General features: G+C 38.4%; 3 protein-coding genes across 3 annotated transcripts; 2 read left to right on the forward strand and 1 right to left on the reverse strand.

Annotated features, from left to right (window-relative positions):
* The first annotated feature begins 928 nt into the window (after nt 1-928).
* On the forward strand, nt 929-4131 carry LOC137948420 (uncharacterized). Its single transcript, XM_068794506.1, has 4 exons — nt 929-1313; nt 1863-2382; nt 2631-3135; nt 3872-4131. Exons 2-3 carry the CDS (start codon nt 2036-2038, stop codon nt 3115-3117), a joined length of 834 nt encoding a protein of 277 aa, XP_068650607.1. The 5' UTR covers nt 929-1313; nt 1863-2035; the 3' UTR covers nt 3118-3135; nt 3872-4131.
* A 4108-nt stretch (nt 4132-8239) lies between these two features.
* LOC137948494 (protein FAR1-RELATED SEQUENCE 5-like) lies at nt 8240-11084 on the reverse strand. The gene has a single exon (XM_068794580.1). The coding sequence runs from the start codon at nt 10621-10623 to the stop codon at nt 8458-8460; it is 2166 nt and encodes a 721-aa protein (XP_068650681.1). The 5' UTR covers nt 10624-11084; the 3' UTR covers nt 8240-8457.
* A 5068-nt stretch (nt 11085-16152) lies between these two features.
* On the forward strand, nt 16153-19823 carry LOC137948332 (growth-regulating factor 4-like). Its single transcript, XM_068794388.1, has 4 exons — nt 16153-16775; nt 17563-17914; nt 18916-19385; nt 19470-19823. Exons 1-4 carry the CDS (start codon nt 16598-16600, stop codon nt 19475-19477), a joined length of 1008 nt encoding a protein of 335 aa, XP_068650489.1. The 5' UTR covers nt 16153-16597; the 3' UTR covers nt 19478-19823.
* The last annotated feature ends 578 nt before the right edge of the window (nt 19824-20401 follow it).

Genomic DNA, 20401 nt, shown 5'->3' on the forward strand with positions numbered 1-20401 from the left:
AGTATTCTCATTATTATTGTATGAAAATTGTATTCTCATTATTAGTTGCCTAATGTTAGTAATAGTTCGCTCAAAGACAATTTAGTTATTTAATATAAAGGGTAGAATGAAAATTTTGGGTGCAAGGGTTAAGAGATATAATGGTTTCAGGGTAGCTTAGTCAAAGATAATGGTCATAGATTACAAAAAAAACTTGTAATCTTTATTTAAGGAGTTGAAATGAACCGAGCTCAAAAACCCTAAAGAAACGGGTTTTATCTTTGTTTTTCCTCTTCAAATTTGTGGCAAAGATACATTTCAATCTACTAGGAATTTTGCGCCATTAAACACAATTTTTTTTTATTACAAATTGTGTCTTGAATAAAAACATTAAATTTACTTTCTAACACAAAACCCAACTTTTATTTTAATTTTTCTATGAAAAGATATTAGCTTTAGATGCAAACAAATATCAAGATCGAAACTAGTTCCACAATATTAGAAGGCAAAATGTGATTTTGACAAAGAGAACGACTACTTGCCGCTATCTCACAACTTTATCGTTATAATAGACATATCGACCAAGAATTCTCAAATGTAATATCCCTTATCATCGTTTTTATACCATAGTGTTATGCTCCAAACGGGAAATTCCACATTGAACCACCTAAGTCGAATCAAAATTTGAGCACATTTGGAACAAATTTGGGGGAACTAAAGGAAGGAGGAAGGGTTCATTTATAATAGAAGGGACTAGTCTGACCGTATGAATCTAATGGAATTGTGAATGTAATTTTTTTGAGACATCTTCCTTGTTAGTGGCTTAATGAGACCTACACACAATGTACAAAGATGAAGTGCATATCGTGACCAATCAGGAGCTTTGCTTGTTCCATTTCCGTGGCCAGCCACGCGGGCTTCAGAGTCAAAAGCCGCCTGCAATTTGCGAGTATGATTCACGAGCCGGACTCGCCACGTCATTCATGGCGAAGATCGTCTCTCGCTGGCGAGATTGACAGAGAGAAAAAGGCCGCCGAACCCTAACTTTTACCTTTATTCCGACAAACTTCCGCACCTTTTCGCTCGCTCGTTCGGACGGGGAGACCGGGACATCTTCTCGGTAACCTCGCGCGAAGCTTTCAGTTCCGGTCGTGCTGCTGAGTGTCGGTCGGGTTTCTTTGTTTTTCAATCTTTTTCGTCTTCATCAACTGATCATCATTCTTGTTGTTGGCGTCGTGTTTTGGTGAAGAGGTTGGAGATTATCGGAGTGTTTTTTGTCTTTATCGTTATGTGCTGCTGTCGAGGATTGGGAGCAAGGAGCTTCTGTTTTTGTGGTAAGTTGAGCTGTTGACTCTTCTTCTCCTTCTTCTTCACTTGTGTGCTCTGTTTCTATTTTCGGAGATTCAGTTCCCTGTGTTAGGTTGTTTAACTGTTGAATCCGATGGTAGTTTGATTTCATTCGAGTAGGGCGTTTATAGATGAAGGAAGTCATTTCTGTGTTTTGGCGTGATTTTTGTGAGAAAGGTTCCTTTATGAAGTCGCTTTGATCGAAATTGAAGTACGAGTCCATATGAATCGTGTGTCTCGCCGAGTAGGTTATGCAGACGTTTGGTCAACTGTTTCGAGAAGCGAGGAAATGTTTCAATTTTCTTGCTTGATCGAAGCAGCAGGATTTAGAAAACCGGAAACGTGAAATTTACGAAAGATTGTCTTATATCTCTCCCTCCTATTTCTGGATTTGTTTTTTTGAAATTCTTTAATTCATTGCAAAACGCTAAACTTGCATAGATAGAATAGTCGAAGATGTCTATGTAAGAGGAGAAGAAAGTCTGTTCGCGGGTGATGAGATCGAACTTGCTCAATTCTACTATGTTCCTTCGCAGGAAAAATGCCGATACCCTTTTGAAGAAGATGAAGTGTTGAAACCTGCTTATCAGGATCACTGATTCGGATCCCGTTTTTGAAGTCTTCGTCCGGAGAAATTCTGAATTTCGACAAGTCGATCATTTCAGCAATTACTTGCAAATCAGAAGGAAATTAACTTTCTTCATCAAAGATGGGATCTTTCAAGGGTCACATCCTTCCCGGAACTCTGTTTTTGCTGGTGGGAATCTGGCATATCTGGAGCGCAACGAGGAGATACGTTTCAGACCCAAAATCCTTCCGAGTCAGAGCATGGAACCCAGTTTCCTGGTTCGGCGGACGAGTCAAATACCTGGAGCTGTACGTCGTGGCGATCGGGGCGTTCATCGACATGTGTATTGAGCTGTTGTATTCGACCCATCTCAAATTTTTTGTCAATGGCGTTTTGAATCCATCACATATGAACGACTTCGAACACGCGGGAATGTTACTGATGTTCTTCGTCTTCGGCGCGGTCGCTCTCCTCAGTGAGAAAACCAGGTGAGCCAGACAACCTTTTTTCTCTTTCCTCCCCCTCTTTTTTGTTTTATTCTTTGAACTCCTTTTTGCCAATAATGCACAGCAGATTGGTTCAGAGGCTCCTTTTTTCACCGAATAATGATCTTCTGGCATATTCAGGCAGACAGTACAAGAGGGAATTATGACTAGTTTCACTGGTTTTCTAACTTCCACACTCCTACTTAAATCGGATTATTATCTCTGTAATTCCAATTCTTCTCACCGTGCAGGGTTCTCTCACTACCAGAGGGAGCTATACCCCTGATGGCAGCCACAGCTTTCTGTGCTGAATATCTTCTCTTCTCTTTCCACTCGACAACCCACAAGGGTCTGGAAGGCTACTACCATCTCATCCTGGTTATCCTCATCGGCATGTGCATAATATCCGTCATCGCCGGGACGCTTGCCTCCGACAGTTTCGCCGTCGACTTGTGCGGCGGTATCTCCATCACCCTCCAGGGCATTTGGTTCTACCAGACGGCATTCACCCTCTACGGACCCATGATGCCCCGTGACTGCAAGCTAGACGTCAACGGAATCAAGTGCCGGTCTCCCAGTAGCGAGGTCCAGGGAGAACTCTGGGCTAACTTCCAGCTTTTCACCGCGGTGCTGATGGTCTTCGTCGCCGTTGTCGGCTCGTATGCTTTCGCCGCTGCCAGATACGGGCATTCGGAGCTGAAGAGCCAGCGGAGCACTGCTGAAGAGAATTTGGGGTAGAAGGGTAGAAGCTGCGAGGTACATGCTTCCACCACACTCTTTTTCTCCATCTGATATCGTTCAGTACATCGTTTCTCCAGCTTTCGTCGAGCTCTGGCTGATTCTGCCATGGTTTCTCACAGCCTTTAGAACACCAAAAATAACATTACAAGTTTAATTACAGCTTTACCAATCCCACCCTTCTGTTGAAGTTTTAGGAAAAATGCTATTCTGAAGAACTATATGATAATCTTACATGATCAATATAATAATCTTATTGTTCTAATGGATCTGTTTAATTAGGAATAACTTTTTCAACACCAAAAAATATTATTACTTCTCATCAAAGAAGAAAAAACATGTAATTGTTGTAAAGAATCTCATAATTTTACCTGATAAATGGAATAATATTATGGGTCTATTATTAATTGGTTAATCTATTGAAAGTCGAGTTTGCGTCCATTTCTCACTTTCATTATAATCTTAGATCTAAATGTTCTATTCTTAACATTAGCTGTGGCTTTTATATATATGAACAATTTCTGATAGATATAGGTCAGGATCTTTCTTGTGATAGTAATTGAATAAGTTTTCCAAATCTTTACCTGCTTTCCTACATTTCTGTTTTTTCTATTGGAGAAAAGGGAAGAATGGAAAGCAAGACATGCTTTTTGGAGAAGCTTATGATGTAGACTGAAAAGTAACGTTGGCATCATCTTTCATGAGCAAAGCCTTTTCGTGTATAACGAGAGCCTTCTTTCTCTGCTAATCGCAGGCTTTCTTGGACATCAATCATGGATATGCTTCCACATGTTTCATTGATAGCAGTCGGCAGTGTAGTGTGGTGATTACCAGATGAAGACGCATCGTTTTCATGGTGTCCGCTGTCTCTCAAAGAGAGAAAAAGCAGAGGCAGTGACAACCACTAAGCCCCCCATTTGCCCATTTCGTATTCTTTGTTAAGGTTCTTCGTGCTGGCAACACTTTTCTTTGTAAAGAATAGGATCCGATATGCAAAACTGTTTTTCACTTCAATTTAATTTTTGCTATAGATTCAATTTCTATGAGTTTCCTTTGACTCGACCAACCAAATTCAAGCAACCTAATCTTGCTAGTATCAGATGAAATACTGGTTGAAAGCTGAGATCAGAGAAACTGAGTTGGGACAGTGGATGAAACAATGAGATATCGCTGGCCAGTCCCATCATTTCTTAACATATCAGAGAGTCCATCAGTCATCCATAATATATTCAATGATGCCAAGAGGCCCTGAATAGGTGAATAGAATTCTCCTTTCACAGTTCCAAAAAACTCACCCTCATACAGCAACAAATGGATTTTCTTCAGGAATTCCATCAAATTTCAATTCAAGAGAGTAAACCACCAAAGGAATCCAATGAAGTATAGAACGATGTCTAGGGCATTCCTCCACACCATTCTGACAAGAACACCCAAAAATTTCTTGAACTATCTGAAGTTCCCAACAATGATAAAACAAGGTGAATAAGTTTCCCAATAAAACTGTCAAAACAAGTTTGCTTATTAGACATCACCCAGCGATTCCACCCTTTCAAATGAATCAAATGACCGATTGTCCATATCATCTCTTTGAATAGCAGGACTCCAATTTAGACCAAGGGGCAATCCAGAAGGCAGTAATCAAAATTTTCATCATCCACACAACCTACAAGTAAAGTACACAGCCATTCCCTTCTAGCAAGATTATCAGCAGTAAGAATTCTACAGCCAGGAGTAATCCAGATAAACAAAAGAACATACTCCACTTATACAACAACAAAATTCCTAATCAGTTTAATAGCTAGTACAAAGTTCTCATGGAGAAATGACAAGGGTTATGGTCAGGAAAACTCAAAAAGATTATCTCTGTTTTCATTTTGCAACAACATGATCCTAAGTTCAGGAACGAGATGCATCGATCAGGTTAAAAAATGTAAATCATTTTCATTTTCCTAGGGCATAAAAACACAATTTTGTCATGAAAAAGACAGCCATCAGATTTAACGGCTTGAAAACTAAGGAAACGCACCGATTCTGTTCTGCATGATGGTCTGCAAAAAAATAAGAATAACTTTTTTTTTAAAGAAATAAGAAGATAATCGTTCTTCTGCTATGTAGGGGTGGCTTCGAACCGAGCCGGCTCACGAGCGGCTCGAGTTCGACTCGGTTCGATTCGTTATCAATCGAGCTCGAGCTCTGAAATTGGCTCATTTACCTTAATGAGCCGAGCTCGACCGAAGCCAGGTTCAGTTCGTCAGCTCGTGAGCCGGCTCAAAGTGAGTCGGGATCGGTATCGGGTCGGGAGCGGGGGAGTGTGAGCGAGAGGGAGGGGGGGAAATTTTTTTCCTCCCCTCGTCACCGCCGAGCCCATCCCGTCGGCTGTTTTCGTCGCCTCTACCGTCGTCGATAGTTGCTCGCGGCCGCCTCAGTGGCCGTCCATTCGATTTCTTCCTCTCCTCGTCGTCGCCTCTGTTTTCGTCGTCACCGCCGTCGCAGCCATCATCCCCGACGACAGGTCCTCCCCAGCGTCGTAACCCCCTTCCCTCTGCGTCGTCTCGACTCTCAGCGGAAAACCTGAACCAGTAAGTTCGGGGGAAAAATAATCTCTCCCCTCCCCCACGTGAAGATGATCTCGCACGTGTGAGATCATAAAGTAAAAAAAAAAAAAAATTCCTTAAACTCTCCTTCCTCATAGCTCTTGAAAAAATTAAAAATACATTTTATAGAAATAAGTTTCTATGAACTATTAGTATCTCATTTTTTTTAAACATTTTCTAATTAAAAATTCTTATTAAAAATCATATAATTTTCTAAGTAAGATTTTCCTACCAAGATGGGGTAGAAAACTGTATAGAAAATTTTTGAATAAGTATTTAACAGTTGATATTGTAATACTTTTAGCATGAAGCAATTTTCATTGGAATTTTTTTTTAACATTTTATTTGTTAAAAATTTATCGATAAGTATAATAATATATTAGATTGATTATTAATCTTTATTTATTTCCCTATAAGAGGCAATAAAGGGTCATTTAACTTTCCTAAGAAAAATTTAAAATATTTCTTGTAATTTTCTAATAAGTCACTAATAGTAATAGGAATTTATTTAAAGGTTTTTTTTTTGGGAATATGTATCATAGAAAAAATATTTCTAGTTTTTCCTAGAATGTAAATTTTCATCTAGGGGCACTAAGGAGGTCATAGTAAATTTATGGCCAGATTACAAGATAGACAACAGTTGGAGTAAAAATGATTAATATTGATACATTTTAATCCATTATTGAAATTCAATCCTGAACCTCCCCTATCAGTATTTTTTTTTAAATGTATGCATAATTTTATATATAATTTATTCAAAGCCACCCCTACACGCGAGATCATAAACAAGGAAAAAAAAAACTCTTTGTCCCTTCCTCATGGCTCTTGAAGAAATTAAAAAGATATTTTAGTAGAAATACATTCTAGAGACTATTATTGGTTTTTTTTCAATAAATGTTGAAAAGACATTTTAGTAGAAATATAGGGACAATTAGTGCCTCGTTTTTTTTGAAAATATTTTTCTAATTATAAATTCTTGTTAAAAAATCATATAATTTTCTAAGTAAGATTTTCTTGCTAACATGGGCTAGGAAACCGTATAGAAAAATTTTGAATAAGTATTTGACAGTTGATGATATAATCCTTTTAGCATGAGGCTATTTTCATAGCAATTTTGTATTTGACATTTTATTTGATTAAATTTTTATCAATAAGTATAATAATATATTAGATTAATTATTAATTATTATTTATTTCCTTAGAAAAGGTAATAAGAGGTCCATTTAACTTTCCTAAGAAAAATTTAAAATATTTCTTTTAATTTTCTAGTAAGTCTCTAATAGTAATAGGATTTTATTTAAAGGATTTATAGTTTTTATTTGGGTGATTGTAAATTGATAGTGATATTTCATTTCATTTTGTTGTGTTTGATTATTGTATAGAGTTTATTCATAATGTTATGTAGTGTATGGAGTGTTTAGACTATTTTATGGAGTGTATGGAGTGTATAAACAATTTCATGGAATATTTATGGAATGTATAGACAATTTTATGGAGTATTTATGCAGGTATTATGTATATAGATTATGCCGAATTTTAAGTAGAAGTCATGCCGAATTTTATATAAGTATTATATACATAGATTATGCTTAATTTTAAGTAGAGGTCATGCCCAATCTTATACATGTATTATATATATATAGGTTATACCCAATTTTATGTCGAGGTCATACCCGATTTTATGTAAAATATATGCATAATTTTATATAAATTTATTTTATATTTTTTTTTGAAAAGTTTTAAATATATGTAGAAGCTCGAGCTCGGCTCAAATTCGGTTAAAATTTTTGGGTTCGAGCTCGATAAAAATTTTATGCTCGAGACGAGGTTCGGCTCGAAGCTCGGCTCGAAATATTTAAATCAAGCTCGGCTCGAACATAGGCAGGTTCGGGCTCAGCATAATGGTCTGCTAAAACAAGAAAAAGATTGTGACAAGCCAATGACATCTAAAGGATTAACATAATCATTCTTCACATTTAAGCATTGTTGTAGGTGTACATTCGAAGACTTATAAAAAACATTCCACAATCAGTCGCTTGGATATCAAACAGTTAAAAATGGTAGAGAGAGAAAAATGAGTGTAATCTGACTCCCAAAAGAACAGATACAAACAAGTACTTTAATCTCCTGTCCACTCCAGGAAAATGCAGATTACAGTATGAAGTACTATGTTGTTGTGGCTAGCAAGTGTAGCCTTAGCTTTGCACTCTTTGCTGACTACATTATCTGCACCATACAAGCATAACAAATGCTACAAAAAAAAGAAAAAAATATGTACACAAGAACCAACTTGCTATTTTGGGTGTTCAAACCATCTATATGAACATAAAGTCATAGCCATAGAATTATAGAATTTCATGATTAATTGTTAAAAAGTGAATAGATCTAATTTGAGAAGAGAAGTGCATCATACAAGCACTTACATGCTATACACGCCAAGGTTGTGTAAAATCAAAAACCACCATCATGAGAAATTTTAAAGATTTCCTTATCTGATATTTTTTAAAAACATTCATGTGTGAGGGCAAAATCCCCAGAAAGAGGTTATCAAACATCATATGCCCAGGAGAAAAGCAATCAAAGCATGCAACATAGTCTTTAAGGATTTTTATATTATATACACAAGCTACATGCACTGACTACCATGACATTTCCAAAAAACAAAGGCATACAACCTTAACATGTCAAAGTAAAAGTATTAACAGAAAAACTGAAGTTATAGTTGCATCTAAACATTAGTCTAAATCTAGGAAAGCCAGGAGTGCCACTGGCGAGAATCCTGAGGAATTATTTGACTCATGCTGGTCTCTGGTTCATTTTGTATGCTTAGCATCTCTCCCTGACCATTACCAGATGGAGTGACCAATTGTGAAGCTCTTGCAGCCTTTTTATTCACAATTTTCTCCCATGCTTCTCGGAGAGCTCGTGCTGCCACATCATAAGTCTCAACAGAGGTGGCTCCTTCCTCCACACATCTGATAGCCTGCTTGCATAAGTTATTGAATCGTAAGGTCACTGACTCACGACAATTTGCCTGCATTACAACTCCACGTTCATCCAATACGACTCCACTTTTAGCTTCTCTTGTCCATCTTGTTAAGATGTAATGGGGTGGAAGGGTCATAATATTCAAGGTTGTAAAGACCTTTAAGACATGCCTACAAAGAATACCCACAACCTCAAACATGTGGCAGCTACAACTTGCCCTCAGCTCAGCTGCATTAAATGTTACCGACTCTCCCTTCTTTTGTTCCTCAAATCTTGCCACAGCATAGGTGCTCATCACCCCAAACTCCTTAACTTTGTTTGCAACAAATCCAAGGCTCTCAAATATCTCTTCTTGAAATTTCGAGAACATTGTTCGTGTAAAGATGTCTGCAACTTGCTTCTCAATTGGCAACTTTGTCTTCAGGGTTGGCTTTGAGTGCATTGTTAGAACATCTTCCTCCAGCTCCTTTGCATACAAGCTGTCTAGAGCTTTTTCATATAATGTCACAAACTCTTGCAAAGTGGTGCTGGAATTCACATATCCATCAAAAAACACATTTATGCTTTCTGTTCGTTGGGCAGTATATATTTCTGCACAAAAAATGTCCTGCAAATAAACAGGAACCCATTTATGGCGAACATTATATAATGATTGAAGCCACATGTCTTCCCCAATCCCATATCTTTCCATCAATGACAACCAACAGGACTCAAACTCTGGTATAGATTCACTTAGATCAATACATTTCTTGAATTCTGCCTGAAAGGTAGGATTTCCTTGATAAAGGTGAGCAAAATGCTTCTGTGCTTTATTTAGAATGTGACACTTACAAAAACAGTGGCGTGTCTTTGGGAACACCTGCACAACTGCTGCTTCTATAGCCACATCATGGTCAGTAATTATTAAAATTGGATGGTGCCTAAACGTAGACTCAAGCCATGTCTTAAAAAGCCAAACAAAAGAAGATTCAGTATCATCTAAAAGTAATGCACAGCCAAACAATGTTGATTGCTGGTGATGGTTTATGCCAGAGAATATAGCAAATGGCATCTCATATCGGCTCGTCCTATATGTCGTGTCAACATAAACCACATCGCCGAAATAATTGCAAGCCATCCTTGACCTAGTGTCAGCCCAAAATATACTACACAGGTTTTGATCCTCATCAATTTGTATTCCATAATAGAAGGAAGGGTTCTCAGATTTCATACGCCTGAAATAGTCAAGGACGTTCTGGGCATCCTTCCCCAGGCTCATCTTTCTCTTACGAAGAGTTTGAACATGACTTCTCCCCTCCTGCTCACCAAATCCAAAATTTCCAATTCCATCACCTTCAGAACCGAAAACAATTCTGCCACTTCCTGGTCTGGAAGCATCAAATGAATTAGCAAGGTTTCGTGATGCATCGGTTGCATTTCTGTGGGACCTTAACGAAAGAACCTGAATAGGATCCAGTAGAGCATGATTGTGCTCTTTCACAAACTTTGTGACAACCCACTTCCCAAAATCATTCTTTTTCACCAAAATCATTGCCTCACAGCCTTCTCTTGTTACTGCCCGCGGCCGTTTAACCCTATTAACATTATTTTCATGTTTTTTCAGACGATAACCCTCTTTGCAGCAAACAAATCTGCGAGCAATATTAGTCCCATCTTTTCTTGATCGACGATTCCTACTCACACGACTACCAAAACCAACACGCCTACCATATGCATTATAGAATATCTTTGCTGCTTCCTCGGACTCAAACTCCATTCCAACATATGGCTCTAAATTCCCATCCCTGTCGGAGATGTCAGCCATTTCACACTCCACAACCATATGAGGCTGGGCATCAGGTGCCAGGAAACCCTCAGGCGTCTCATTCAGAGAGCTCATCTGAGATTCCACCAATGAACTCTCACGGTTTTGGGTGTTTTCCATAATGGGTTCAGACAAAGTCCCAAATCATCAGCTTTTAGATTTAACTGAAGTTCCAAATCATCAGCCTCAGAAACTCCAATTTCAGGTTATCGACAGAGAACAGTAACCTACTATCACATATTCATAATATCTATCTAGTATGAACAACTTGCATTTCCCAATTGCCATGAATTTCTCTTCTGTCTATTTCTTACTTACCCATTGAAAAGAATTCGACAGAGGCTAGAGCTTCCTCACGGTAACCCGAAATGTCCCTTGAAGATGCTTCAACTGCCTCCGACAATTCGACCGGTCCCAAAGCCAAAGCCTTATGATTCCAACAATTGCTTTTATCTGCCCCTGATCAAATACGCCAAAGTGATCAAGCAACCGACTCAATGCGTATCGAAACTCCCATTAATTAGCAGCCTTTTTTCCTTCCAAAAAACGAAAACGGGCTGCCCCGCCAGTCAAGCAGTCAGGGACCGGGCAACAGCGAGATGAAGAGAGTCGATAGGGAATAGGCGATGGCAAGAGATTTTGTTCGAATTAACAGGAGCACAAGGCCGTTAGGGCTCAGATATCCGCACCTCTGGTGCCAAGCCCATGTACCCTACCCATCAAACCTTTAAAACCCATAACAGGGTGGTTGCTTAATTCCAAGAAAGCCGATAAGTGGTTGCTCCATACATAAACTCACTGAGTTCTAATCCATCGAGGTCAAATCGGTTTTGAGAATGAATGGGTCGGGTTAAAAGTCAGACTCGCCTCTTCTATTCTAGGCAAGTGCCCTGCCTAAGTCCCTGATCTCACTTAGGGATCCTACCCAAATTTTCTTTTAATCACTTAAGTAATTATCCAATTAATTTTAACAAATTAATTCGATAAATAGAATCAAAATGGATAATACCTACTCAATACCTTATTTTTTAAATTGAAAATGAATTATTTTGATAAATTTACCAAGCTTTTTTTATTTCTAAAGATTTATTTGATATTTGTATATTTGATCAGCCTAAATCAACAAGATATTATTATTTATTATATTAATAAATATTTTATATGAAATCAAAAGCAATAAAATTCAGGTTAATTGGTTGAATTTATTAGAGTCTTTTAGGTCGAAATATCGGAATTAGAATTAGTTCAAGGTGAGTCCAACCCTTAACTCTTGAATCTAGGTGATCCAATTGACCACATGTGTGTGACAAAGTTGTATTTATTGGGTTCTAGGGTTTCAAGATGATATATATGGTTGAGAGAAAGTCCACCTTCTCACCCTTTTAATATGTAAAACTACATAAATGTTAGAAATTAAAGGGGTAGAGAGGCTTCAATCTTATATTTTTTATTACCGAATATTACCTTCGCTTCAAAACCCGATTTTCTCCCATATCATCACTTCCATCAACAGATAAATTGGAGTTTCTTCTCCGACTTTTCATCAAATTTCTCTGTGTCAATTTATTCATGCCAAATCCGAATCACTGGCTCAAGTTTAATTATATATGTGATTCTTGGATGTTTCTTTTGAGCTGTATAGTCGTAAAAAATTAAGATTATTTGTGTAGTTTGTGCAATTGGACCATATGAACCATTTCTTAGCTAAAAAAATATATACATTGGAGGAAAATTGAATAAGGGTATTTTAGTAATTTTAAATAAATTAAAAAATATTAACATTGAACCATATAAAGTATTTTAGCCCAAAATATGTATAATTGTAAAAATTGTATTGATAAGATTATTAGTCAGGCAATTTTTATAAAATCATACTTGTTAATAGTTAATTCAACAACTTATGGACACCCAATAGTCAATTTATGTGTAATTGATTAATAGTACACCATTTATTAATTTAATTACCCCCTATATATGAATTAACATATAGACTGCTATCATTTAATTATTAAACTATTTAATAAGAGCCATTGGACACCAAGTGGTTAAAAATACTCATCCTTGGTAGGTTAAAAATTATAAATAAATAAAAAGCGCAAGGGTTAATATTTTCCAATTATAAGACTTATCGAGTTCGGGTTTCAGATTTCACCCCACAGGTCAAAGGATAGGCCAAAGAAAAAATCCATTGGGTTTCTAATCGAATACAGATTTTCCCAAACCTAGCTGACAAGGGCGACACTAGGATATAAAACGGAGTAGGGATGGGTCGAAGATGACTCGCATTTACGGGGATGGGTTGGGGATGGTCATGTTTATGTGGATGAGGTGGGAATGAGTCGGGTTTAAATTGAGTTTACGAGGATGAGATAGGATTACTGAGATGGTGATTAGTTTGGGGTTAGGTTTGATATTTTAGGTTTTTTTGGGTTTTGGTTTTGGGGCTAGGGTCCCTAAACCCCACATGTGCCCAAATGGTTAAGACTTTTTCGTATTATCGATATAGATTAAGGACCCAATATCTAATGCAAAACTTTTTGTAATTTGTTTTATTTAACATAGTTAACTTTTGGTTCAATGGTCACACGGGGAGTTTCCGACTATGCGAAATTGAGTTTAAGCACTCTTTGTTACAATGTAGAGGACCTTATTGATAACGTCCTTAATGAATACAATAATGTAAAAGTCATAATACTTTTTTTAACAAAATTATTTTTCTTACACCCATTCATAAAAAATAAAAATAAAATTACATTTTACTATTTCACAAGGTCAATGTTTAATGGACATTATATTATGTGACATTAATGAGGCACTTCATGAATATGCATTAAAAGTATTAATTATCTTGGTCTTGGGATGATATTTATTGCAAGGTGGCTAAAATTGATATTTTTCATAAATTTGTTGTAATAGAAGAATCATTTTCTTTATAGGGAGAGATACTCTAATAAATGAACTCAAATAGTATAGTTATAAATACAATGTCTTTACCTTGATTTTGTATCTTCAAACACACGAGAATTGTAGCATTCATCTTACAACTGATTCATGTACTTAGATGTTTCATATTTATAAGGCTTGTCATTTAAGGGTCCCATCCATCATAAATCATGAAACCCATTTTTCTCCTTAAACATTAATAAGATATGAACCATCAAAACTTCTTAAAGAAACATAAAAATGTAACTCACTCAAGTTATTTATTTTTTATCAACTTACTTATTCCTAGCCAAGAAGAATTGAAAAGAAGTCGGGAGGCTTTGCAATAGAGGCTCGGCCTCCCGTATGTTGTGATAGAGGATGAGAGGGAGAGGAGAAGAGGGAGGAAGGCTGACAGGAGGGAGGGAGAAGAGAAAAAAAATCAGAAGGATGGGGGGGGGGGGGGGGGGGCAAGAGCATTGCGCGATTCAATTGGTTGATTCGCAAAATAGGTGGGAAACTAAATTCCCCGATTTTTGCCTGAGATAATGAAGTGATGTAATTTAACTTCAATTCAATTTGTTTTACACTAACGATATTATTTAATGAACTAAGTAGTACGGGGGAATTCATTCCATTTCAGTGTGGACTAACCCCCCTAAATAAGCCTTCGAAACAGATATCCTAACCCCTAAAAGGCCAAAAAAAAAAATCTTCATGTCATATTATATATAATATATCGGGTAAGACCCTTAGATAATCAATACTCAATGAATATTATTTTATATATATTTTTTATTTATTACTAATTTTATACAATCTTTACTCATCGAATCGATATGAGCCAACTCGAATCTAGGAGGAGGTTGAGTCAGAGTCGGACTCGAATCTACCACTTCCAATTTGATAATAAGCTCTCTAAGTATATTATTTGATATCTTAAATATTTAGATATTCTAAGTGATGTAATATTTTTTAAAAATATTTTTAAATAAATATATAAAAAATTTATATTATAATAAATATTTAAAAATAAATATCTAATTTGAGAACTTGAGATGCAACTCAGGTCTGAGTTTGAGTCTCCCTAGACTCGGGTAGATATTTATAGCCATAGATATAAAAACAAAAAACAAAAAGATGCCCATCATTCCTCGCTGTCTCCTGCAATTTCCTTCGTATTTCCCTGCAAAGAGAATACCGAGGCACTAACAAGTCCATACGAGACGGAAACGAGAGCATCTTTCCCTTCCAGCCGCCAAATCACTGGTCCCCGCGTCACCCGCACAAAACGAGCCACGAAACCACTAACCGCTCCAGAAAGTCTTTTCGGAAGGCGGTTTCTGGGGTGTCTCAATACAGCCCATCACGTGTGCCTGCTGTCAAGGAAAGCGGTAGCAGCGGTTGGGTGGGCCCCGGGGACCTGGGCACTGCCAGGTGGGTACTTTAGTGCAAATATTTAATTAATAATGGCTTTTCCCTTTGAAGCCCGTTACTGGCGCCTTGCTTGTTGGGAGAAACGAAGCAAAGGGGGGATCTACCCCAAAAAGGAGGGGCGTGGTGGGTCCACCCCTCGATTGTCCCTTATAAGGAGTGTTAGCCAAGCCATACCCATTGCCCCCTGGGTGCGATCCTTGGTGGCAGCGGCTACCCCTTGACACGACAAATCATTACTATTTTCCTCTTACCTAGAAAATAGATAAGAGGAAAATAAATTATTATTTTATATAAATAAATTTAAATAATTTATTAAAATTTAAAATGTTCAATTTGGCCAATGCAACCTAACAGATTAGTTATTTAAGTACAAAAAACCAACTTACTCAAAAGAGGTAAATTAGAATCACCTCTGAAACCCACCCGCCCTTGTTCCCTGTAGGATTCGAAGGTGAGATATGTTGGACTTGGCTTATACAACCTAAAAGACTAATCGTTTAAATACGAAAAACTAACCTACTCAAGAGAGGTGGACCGGAAGTACTTTTAACAGAACCAGGTTCAATTTGGTTTAGATAATGAAGATACATAAATGATATTCTAATATACTTATTCATCTTAAAAAATAAACAAGGAAATATATCAAGAAATCATGCTTTAAAATTAAATAGAAAGACTATATTTAATAAAAATTGTACAATAATATTTATGACATCGTATTGGTCCAACGGGTAATCATCCTAATTAAACCGGGTTCAATTTAGTTAAAAAAACAAAGAAACCCATAGTGTCACCTTGTCCTATATAATGTGGAATAATTAGGAAATACAATGGTCGGAATAAAATACAGGGTTGATATCCAGATCGGGTCTTAAAATTATTGAGCGAACTCCGAACCAAACCCAACCCAATTTTGTTTTTTTACAGTGGTAACTTTTACTTCTGGCTTTACCCGGTACGGTGTAGAGAGGTGAATTCGGGTAATGCGGTACAGTAAATGCCGCACAAATGAGCAGTAACTACGTAACTCCAGAAGAGCCTTTAGGGCAAACCGAATTGATTCGGACAGGACGAAGCCGCCTTGAGGCCCGAACGCATAAAAAGACAAAAATTAAGCCCATACGGAATAATTAATATAAAGAAATACGTATAAGGGAATTTAAAAAGAAAAAAATGGGTATACAAATAGTAAATTTTTAAAAAACTAGAAAAAAGGGAGGAATTTTTCCAGATTTGCCTTTATATTTTATGGCTTCTGCGCAGATGCTGTGCCTCCTTTCCCAACACACACAACCCCCCAGCAGTTGCAGAGAGACAGCACAGAGTCTCACTCAGAAGGCCACACCACCTCAAATCGCTCGTCTCGCTTAGACCCTTTTTCCTGTTGCTGCTGCTAATCGAAGCCCATTAATGGCTGCACGCATCTTTTTCTAGGGTTTCTGTCCTTTCGATAAACTAATCAGTTGCTGTTGGTGAGAGGGAAAAAGGGGGGAATAGGAGAGAGAAAGAGAGAGAAAGAGAAAGCTCTGGTCGGTCTGGTATAAAAATTTCGTTGCGGGGTGTCTGGGCTTTCCTTTTCGCACTTCGGACCGACCTTAAACTAAAAATGGTGATACCCTGCGGCTGTGCAGCGAGAGAGAGCGGCATTTTCTCGCAGCGACTTTTGTGCAGGTTGGAGTATGTCTGAGCGGGAAGAGGTTGCAGCTTTTTATAAACCCTAGGTGTAGAGATAAAGATGAATACAACGGCGGGGACGGGGATACGGCCACCATTCACGGCGTCGCAGTGGCAGGAGCTGGAGGAGCAAGCTCTCATCTTTAAGTACATGATGGCCGGAATACCGGTCCCGCCGGATCTTCTGCTTCCGATAAGGAGGAGCTTGGAATCCACGAGGTTCTTTCACCATCCAAGCAGTAAGCGAGCAACTCAATCGTCGCCGAACTTTCCCCCTTCAAGCCATTTTCTGTTTTGGATGTTTTATCGCTCTTAGGAAATGCCTGCAGGATTTTGGTATTGTATTTCGTTTTTCAAGCGTGTTTCTCCAGTTGTGAAGTTCATGGTGCTTTCTTCTTTCTCTCTTTCTGTCTTTCTTTTTTTTCTTCTTTGGATGGCTTGATGCTTTCTTCTATCAAAGAGAAAAAAAAAGTCCGATTCTCTGTTTTCTTGTTTGGTTCATTGGTTTTTGAGTGAGCTTGTATTCCGAAACTTGTCGAATGAGGTTGGTAGCTTATCCCTGTTCTTGCCTTGAAGACTGGCGTTGCACTATTCATTATGATTCTCGTTTTGTTTCTTTCGATGTCTTCTGCAGTTACTGTGTCCTATAGTCTTTATGGAAGGTAAGTTTCTCCGTTTTACAGCACGTAAACTCTGCCGATCTTTCAATTTCTTGTTCAGATTTTTGTTGATGATCCCATATTGTTTTCCTGCGGGAATAAAAAAAAACAATCTTTTGCTAGATCTCGTGATATTAGGATTACGAATTTTTTTTCCGCCGATTTCATTGGTTTTCTTCTTAATCTGCTCTGGATATGTTTGATGTTTGTATCATGAGAGAAGTACATTGCAGATGGGGAGAAAATGCTGTTTGGTAAAGCGTATTGTTATAAATGAGATGATCAACGATTTTCTTCCTCCATTCTGGAAAAAAAAGCATCTTGTTCTGAAACTACGAAAGTAATATTGTCCCACTGATTTCTGCAGTAGGTTACTGCTCCTTCTACGGGAAGAAGGCAGACCCAGAGCCGGGAAGGTGTAGGAGAACCGACGGAAAGAAATGGAGGTGCTCCAAGGACGCGTATCCGGACTCCAAGTACTGCGAGCGTCACATGCACCGTGGCCGCAACCGTTCAAGAAAGCCTGTGGAAACGCAAACTATCTCTCAGTCTTCTTCGACTGTGACTTCCCTCACCGCCACTACTGGTGGGCCCGCGACCACCCCCTGCAACTTTCAGAACCTCCCCCTTCACTCCGCCATTGCTAATCCTCAGGGAGGAAACCCTTCCCAGTTGCAGGTTGATCCTACCTCGTACAGCATGGGAAACAAAGATTACAGGTACTTCGCCGTGACAAATTGCTCACTTTTTTTTTATAAAAAAGAGCGTGGCTTGTGTTAAGACACAGTTTACCGCAGAATGATGATGATTCTGCTGCTATGATATGATCACTCTGTGGGATTGGAATTGGGAGTTTGAAATTCAACAACATGCTTGGTTCTGCTGCCAGTCGTAGATACTATTAGCTACTATTTATTTATTTATGATTCATTTTCTTAGAGACAATGGGTTCAATCTGTTGTCTGTGGTTGGAGATGCTTATGGTTCAAATTAATGGCAGATTAGCTGGATAGTATAGAATTCTGTCAAGGCATACTCAGCAAGAGCAAGGACAGGGGACTTTTTAGCTCAAGTTTGTTATTTCCTATGAACCTTCTCTATCTGAAAAAAGATTTTGCAGAAAGGAGTCTGTCACTTTTTCCCTCAGATTTGGCAATTCTCAGCATTGGTTCTTACTCATGTCTGACCGACTGCTTCTTCTGATGGCTGTTAAGCTGCCTACTTTATCTGTTTCATTGAACCTTAACATCCATTCAAGGGAAGCTATTTCTTCTCCTAAAAGTTACATACACTTGTATTCCTTTTGTTCCGAGATAGCTGCTCATGATTCAGTGTTGAGGTTTTATCTTAACTCGTTTGATTGTGTCACTGTTGCAATCTAAGTAAATTATTCTTTTCACGGTCAATCCCATGGGAGAGTCTTGTGTTTTTCTTAAAATAGTCTTTTTGTTCTCTGTTGAAAAGAATGAAGATATGTTGATGTTACTTGCATATGGATAGGATTTGGTGATCTGTTGGTTACTTAACTGTGAATGTACTTTAATTCTCTGTCATTCCTCTTGCAAAAGTTGTCTGTATATTCTACTTTCAAGATTTTTTATTTTGCTGATTCCTAATTCTTGAAGTACCAAGCTTGTTGAGGCTGAGAATTTTGGCCCTTTACTGTTCCTCTTCAGCATCAATATAGTAGGCTGTTAACGTATTGATTTATGTTATTCAGGTATCTTCATGGTATGAAAGGAGAGGTGGATGAACATAGTTTTTTTTCTGAGGCTTCTGGAGGCCTGCGGAGTCTTGGAATGGATTCATCCTTTGACAGTTCATGGCGCCTGATGCCAAATCGGGTGTCTTCGTTTCCTTCTGCCAAGCCAAGAAATGGCTCTGTTTGGCCAAGTAACTATCCTCAGGTTCAGGGGCTACCTGATATGGAGTCTGCCACAATTACATCTTCAATGTCAAAGCAACAACCGCATTGCTTCTTTGGTAGTGAGTTTGGCTCAGCAGAGCCTGTGAAACAGGAAGGCCAGTCCCTTCGACCTTTCTTTGATGAATGGCCAAAAGCGCGGGACTCGTGGACTGGTTTGGAAGACGAGAGATCTAATCGGACATCATTTTCGACAACCCAGCTCTCAATGTCCATCCCCATGGCCTCCTCTGACTTCTCTGCTTCAAGTTCCCGATCCCCTAACGGTGAGTCCACTCATTTCTGCAAAGCCTCATTGAATTACCATCTCAGTGACTCCTAATCAATCCAATACCTAATTTTCATTGCAGATGATTAGCAGAAAGGAGGATGACAGAAGAGGCAAAAAATAACCAAGTTATTTTGAGTTGGTTAATGGGTTTTCTTCAAGAAGCTCAGAATTACCTGCTTGGTTTTCCCCACAACTAGACTCAGACTTGAGGATTTCCTGGTTTTCATTTTTATGTGGGTTTTAAGTGTTGGTTCCGATTTGTCTGTTTTATGCTATACTTCAAATGAGCTCCGTTGAACCGAATTTGCTTTGTATAAACCTAACAGATATGAGCTCGTCATCTCCTCGAATAAAATCTCAGACTGGATCCGATTTGGTAGTAGCACCCAGTACGTGTCTACCAAATCAGATATCTCCGATGTTTTGGTTCCAATTATCTCATCCGTGATCTCAGAGAAGAGAACAGCTTTAAAAATGTAGAAATAGACTGGAATTGTTTCATGTGCTCGCCTCAGATCTCCATGTTTCGAATAACAAAATTCCAAACGCGGGGAGGAAGGAGGTGGAGCAAAGGAGCTCTTCACCGGCGGGTGCTGAAAAGATAAACTGCCTGTTACTGTGGTGTACCGTAGTGTCAATGGCCGGGTGGTCAGCTGATTCTTTTGCTTCCGCGGTGGGAGCATTCGAGGGAGTGAAGGTTTTCTGCGTCTCATTATTTGCTGCTTTCTCCTTCATTATAGAGCTTTTAATATAGAGTTTAATTAATGCGTTTTTCCAAAGTTATGAAACAAGAGAATAGAAGAAAAACAGAAAAAGAAAGGGGGTCTCTGTCGGCCAGCGTGCGCCTAGGGAACCCAACACGAATGACGTAGTGTTTTATGGGGCCCGAGAACAGCTGTTGGTGTCAGAAAGCATCACATGCTCAGCTGCGAAGCGAAACGCGTAGAGCCCCGCGCGCGCGCGCGCGCTAATGGTCGTACAGCGTTGCTTTTGCTTTCCGAATGGCTCCGT

This window comes from Aristolochia californica, unplaced genomic scaffold (genome assembly GCF_029961685.1).
Source record: "Aristolochia californica isolate CCGP_79_NKW_82.1479 unplaced genomic scaffold, dmAriCali1.0.hap1 SCAF_13, whole genome shotgun sequence".
Classification (NCBI taxonomy): Eukaryota; Viridiplantae; Streptophyta; class Magnoliopsida; order Piperales; family Aristolochiaceae; genus Aristolochia; species Aristolochia californica.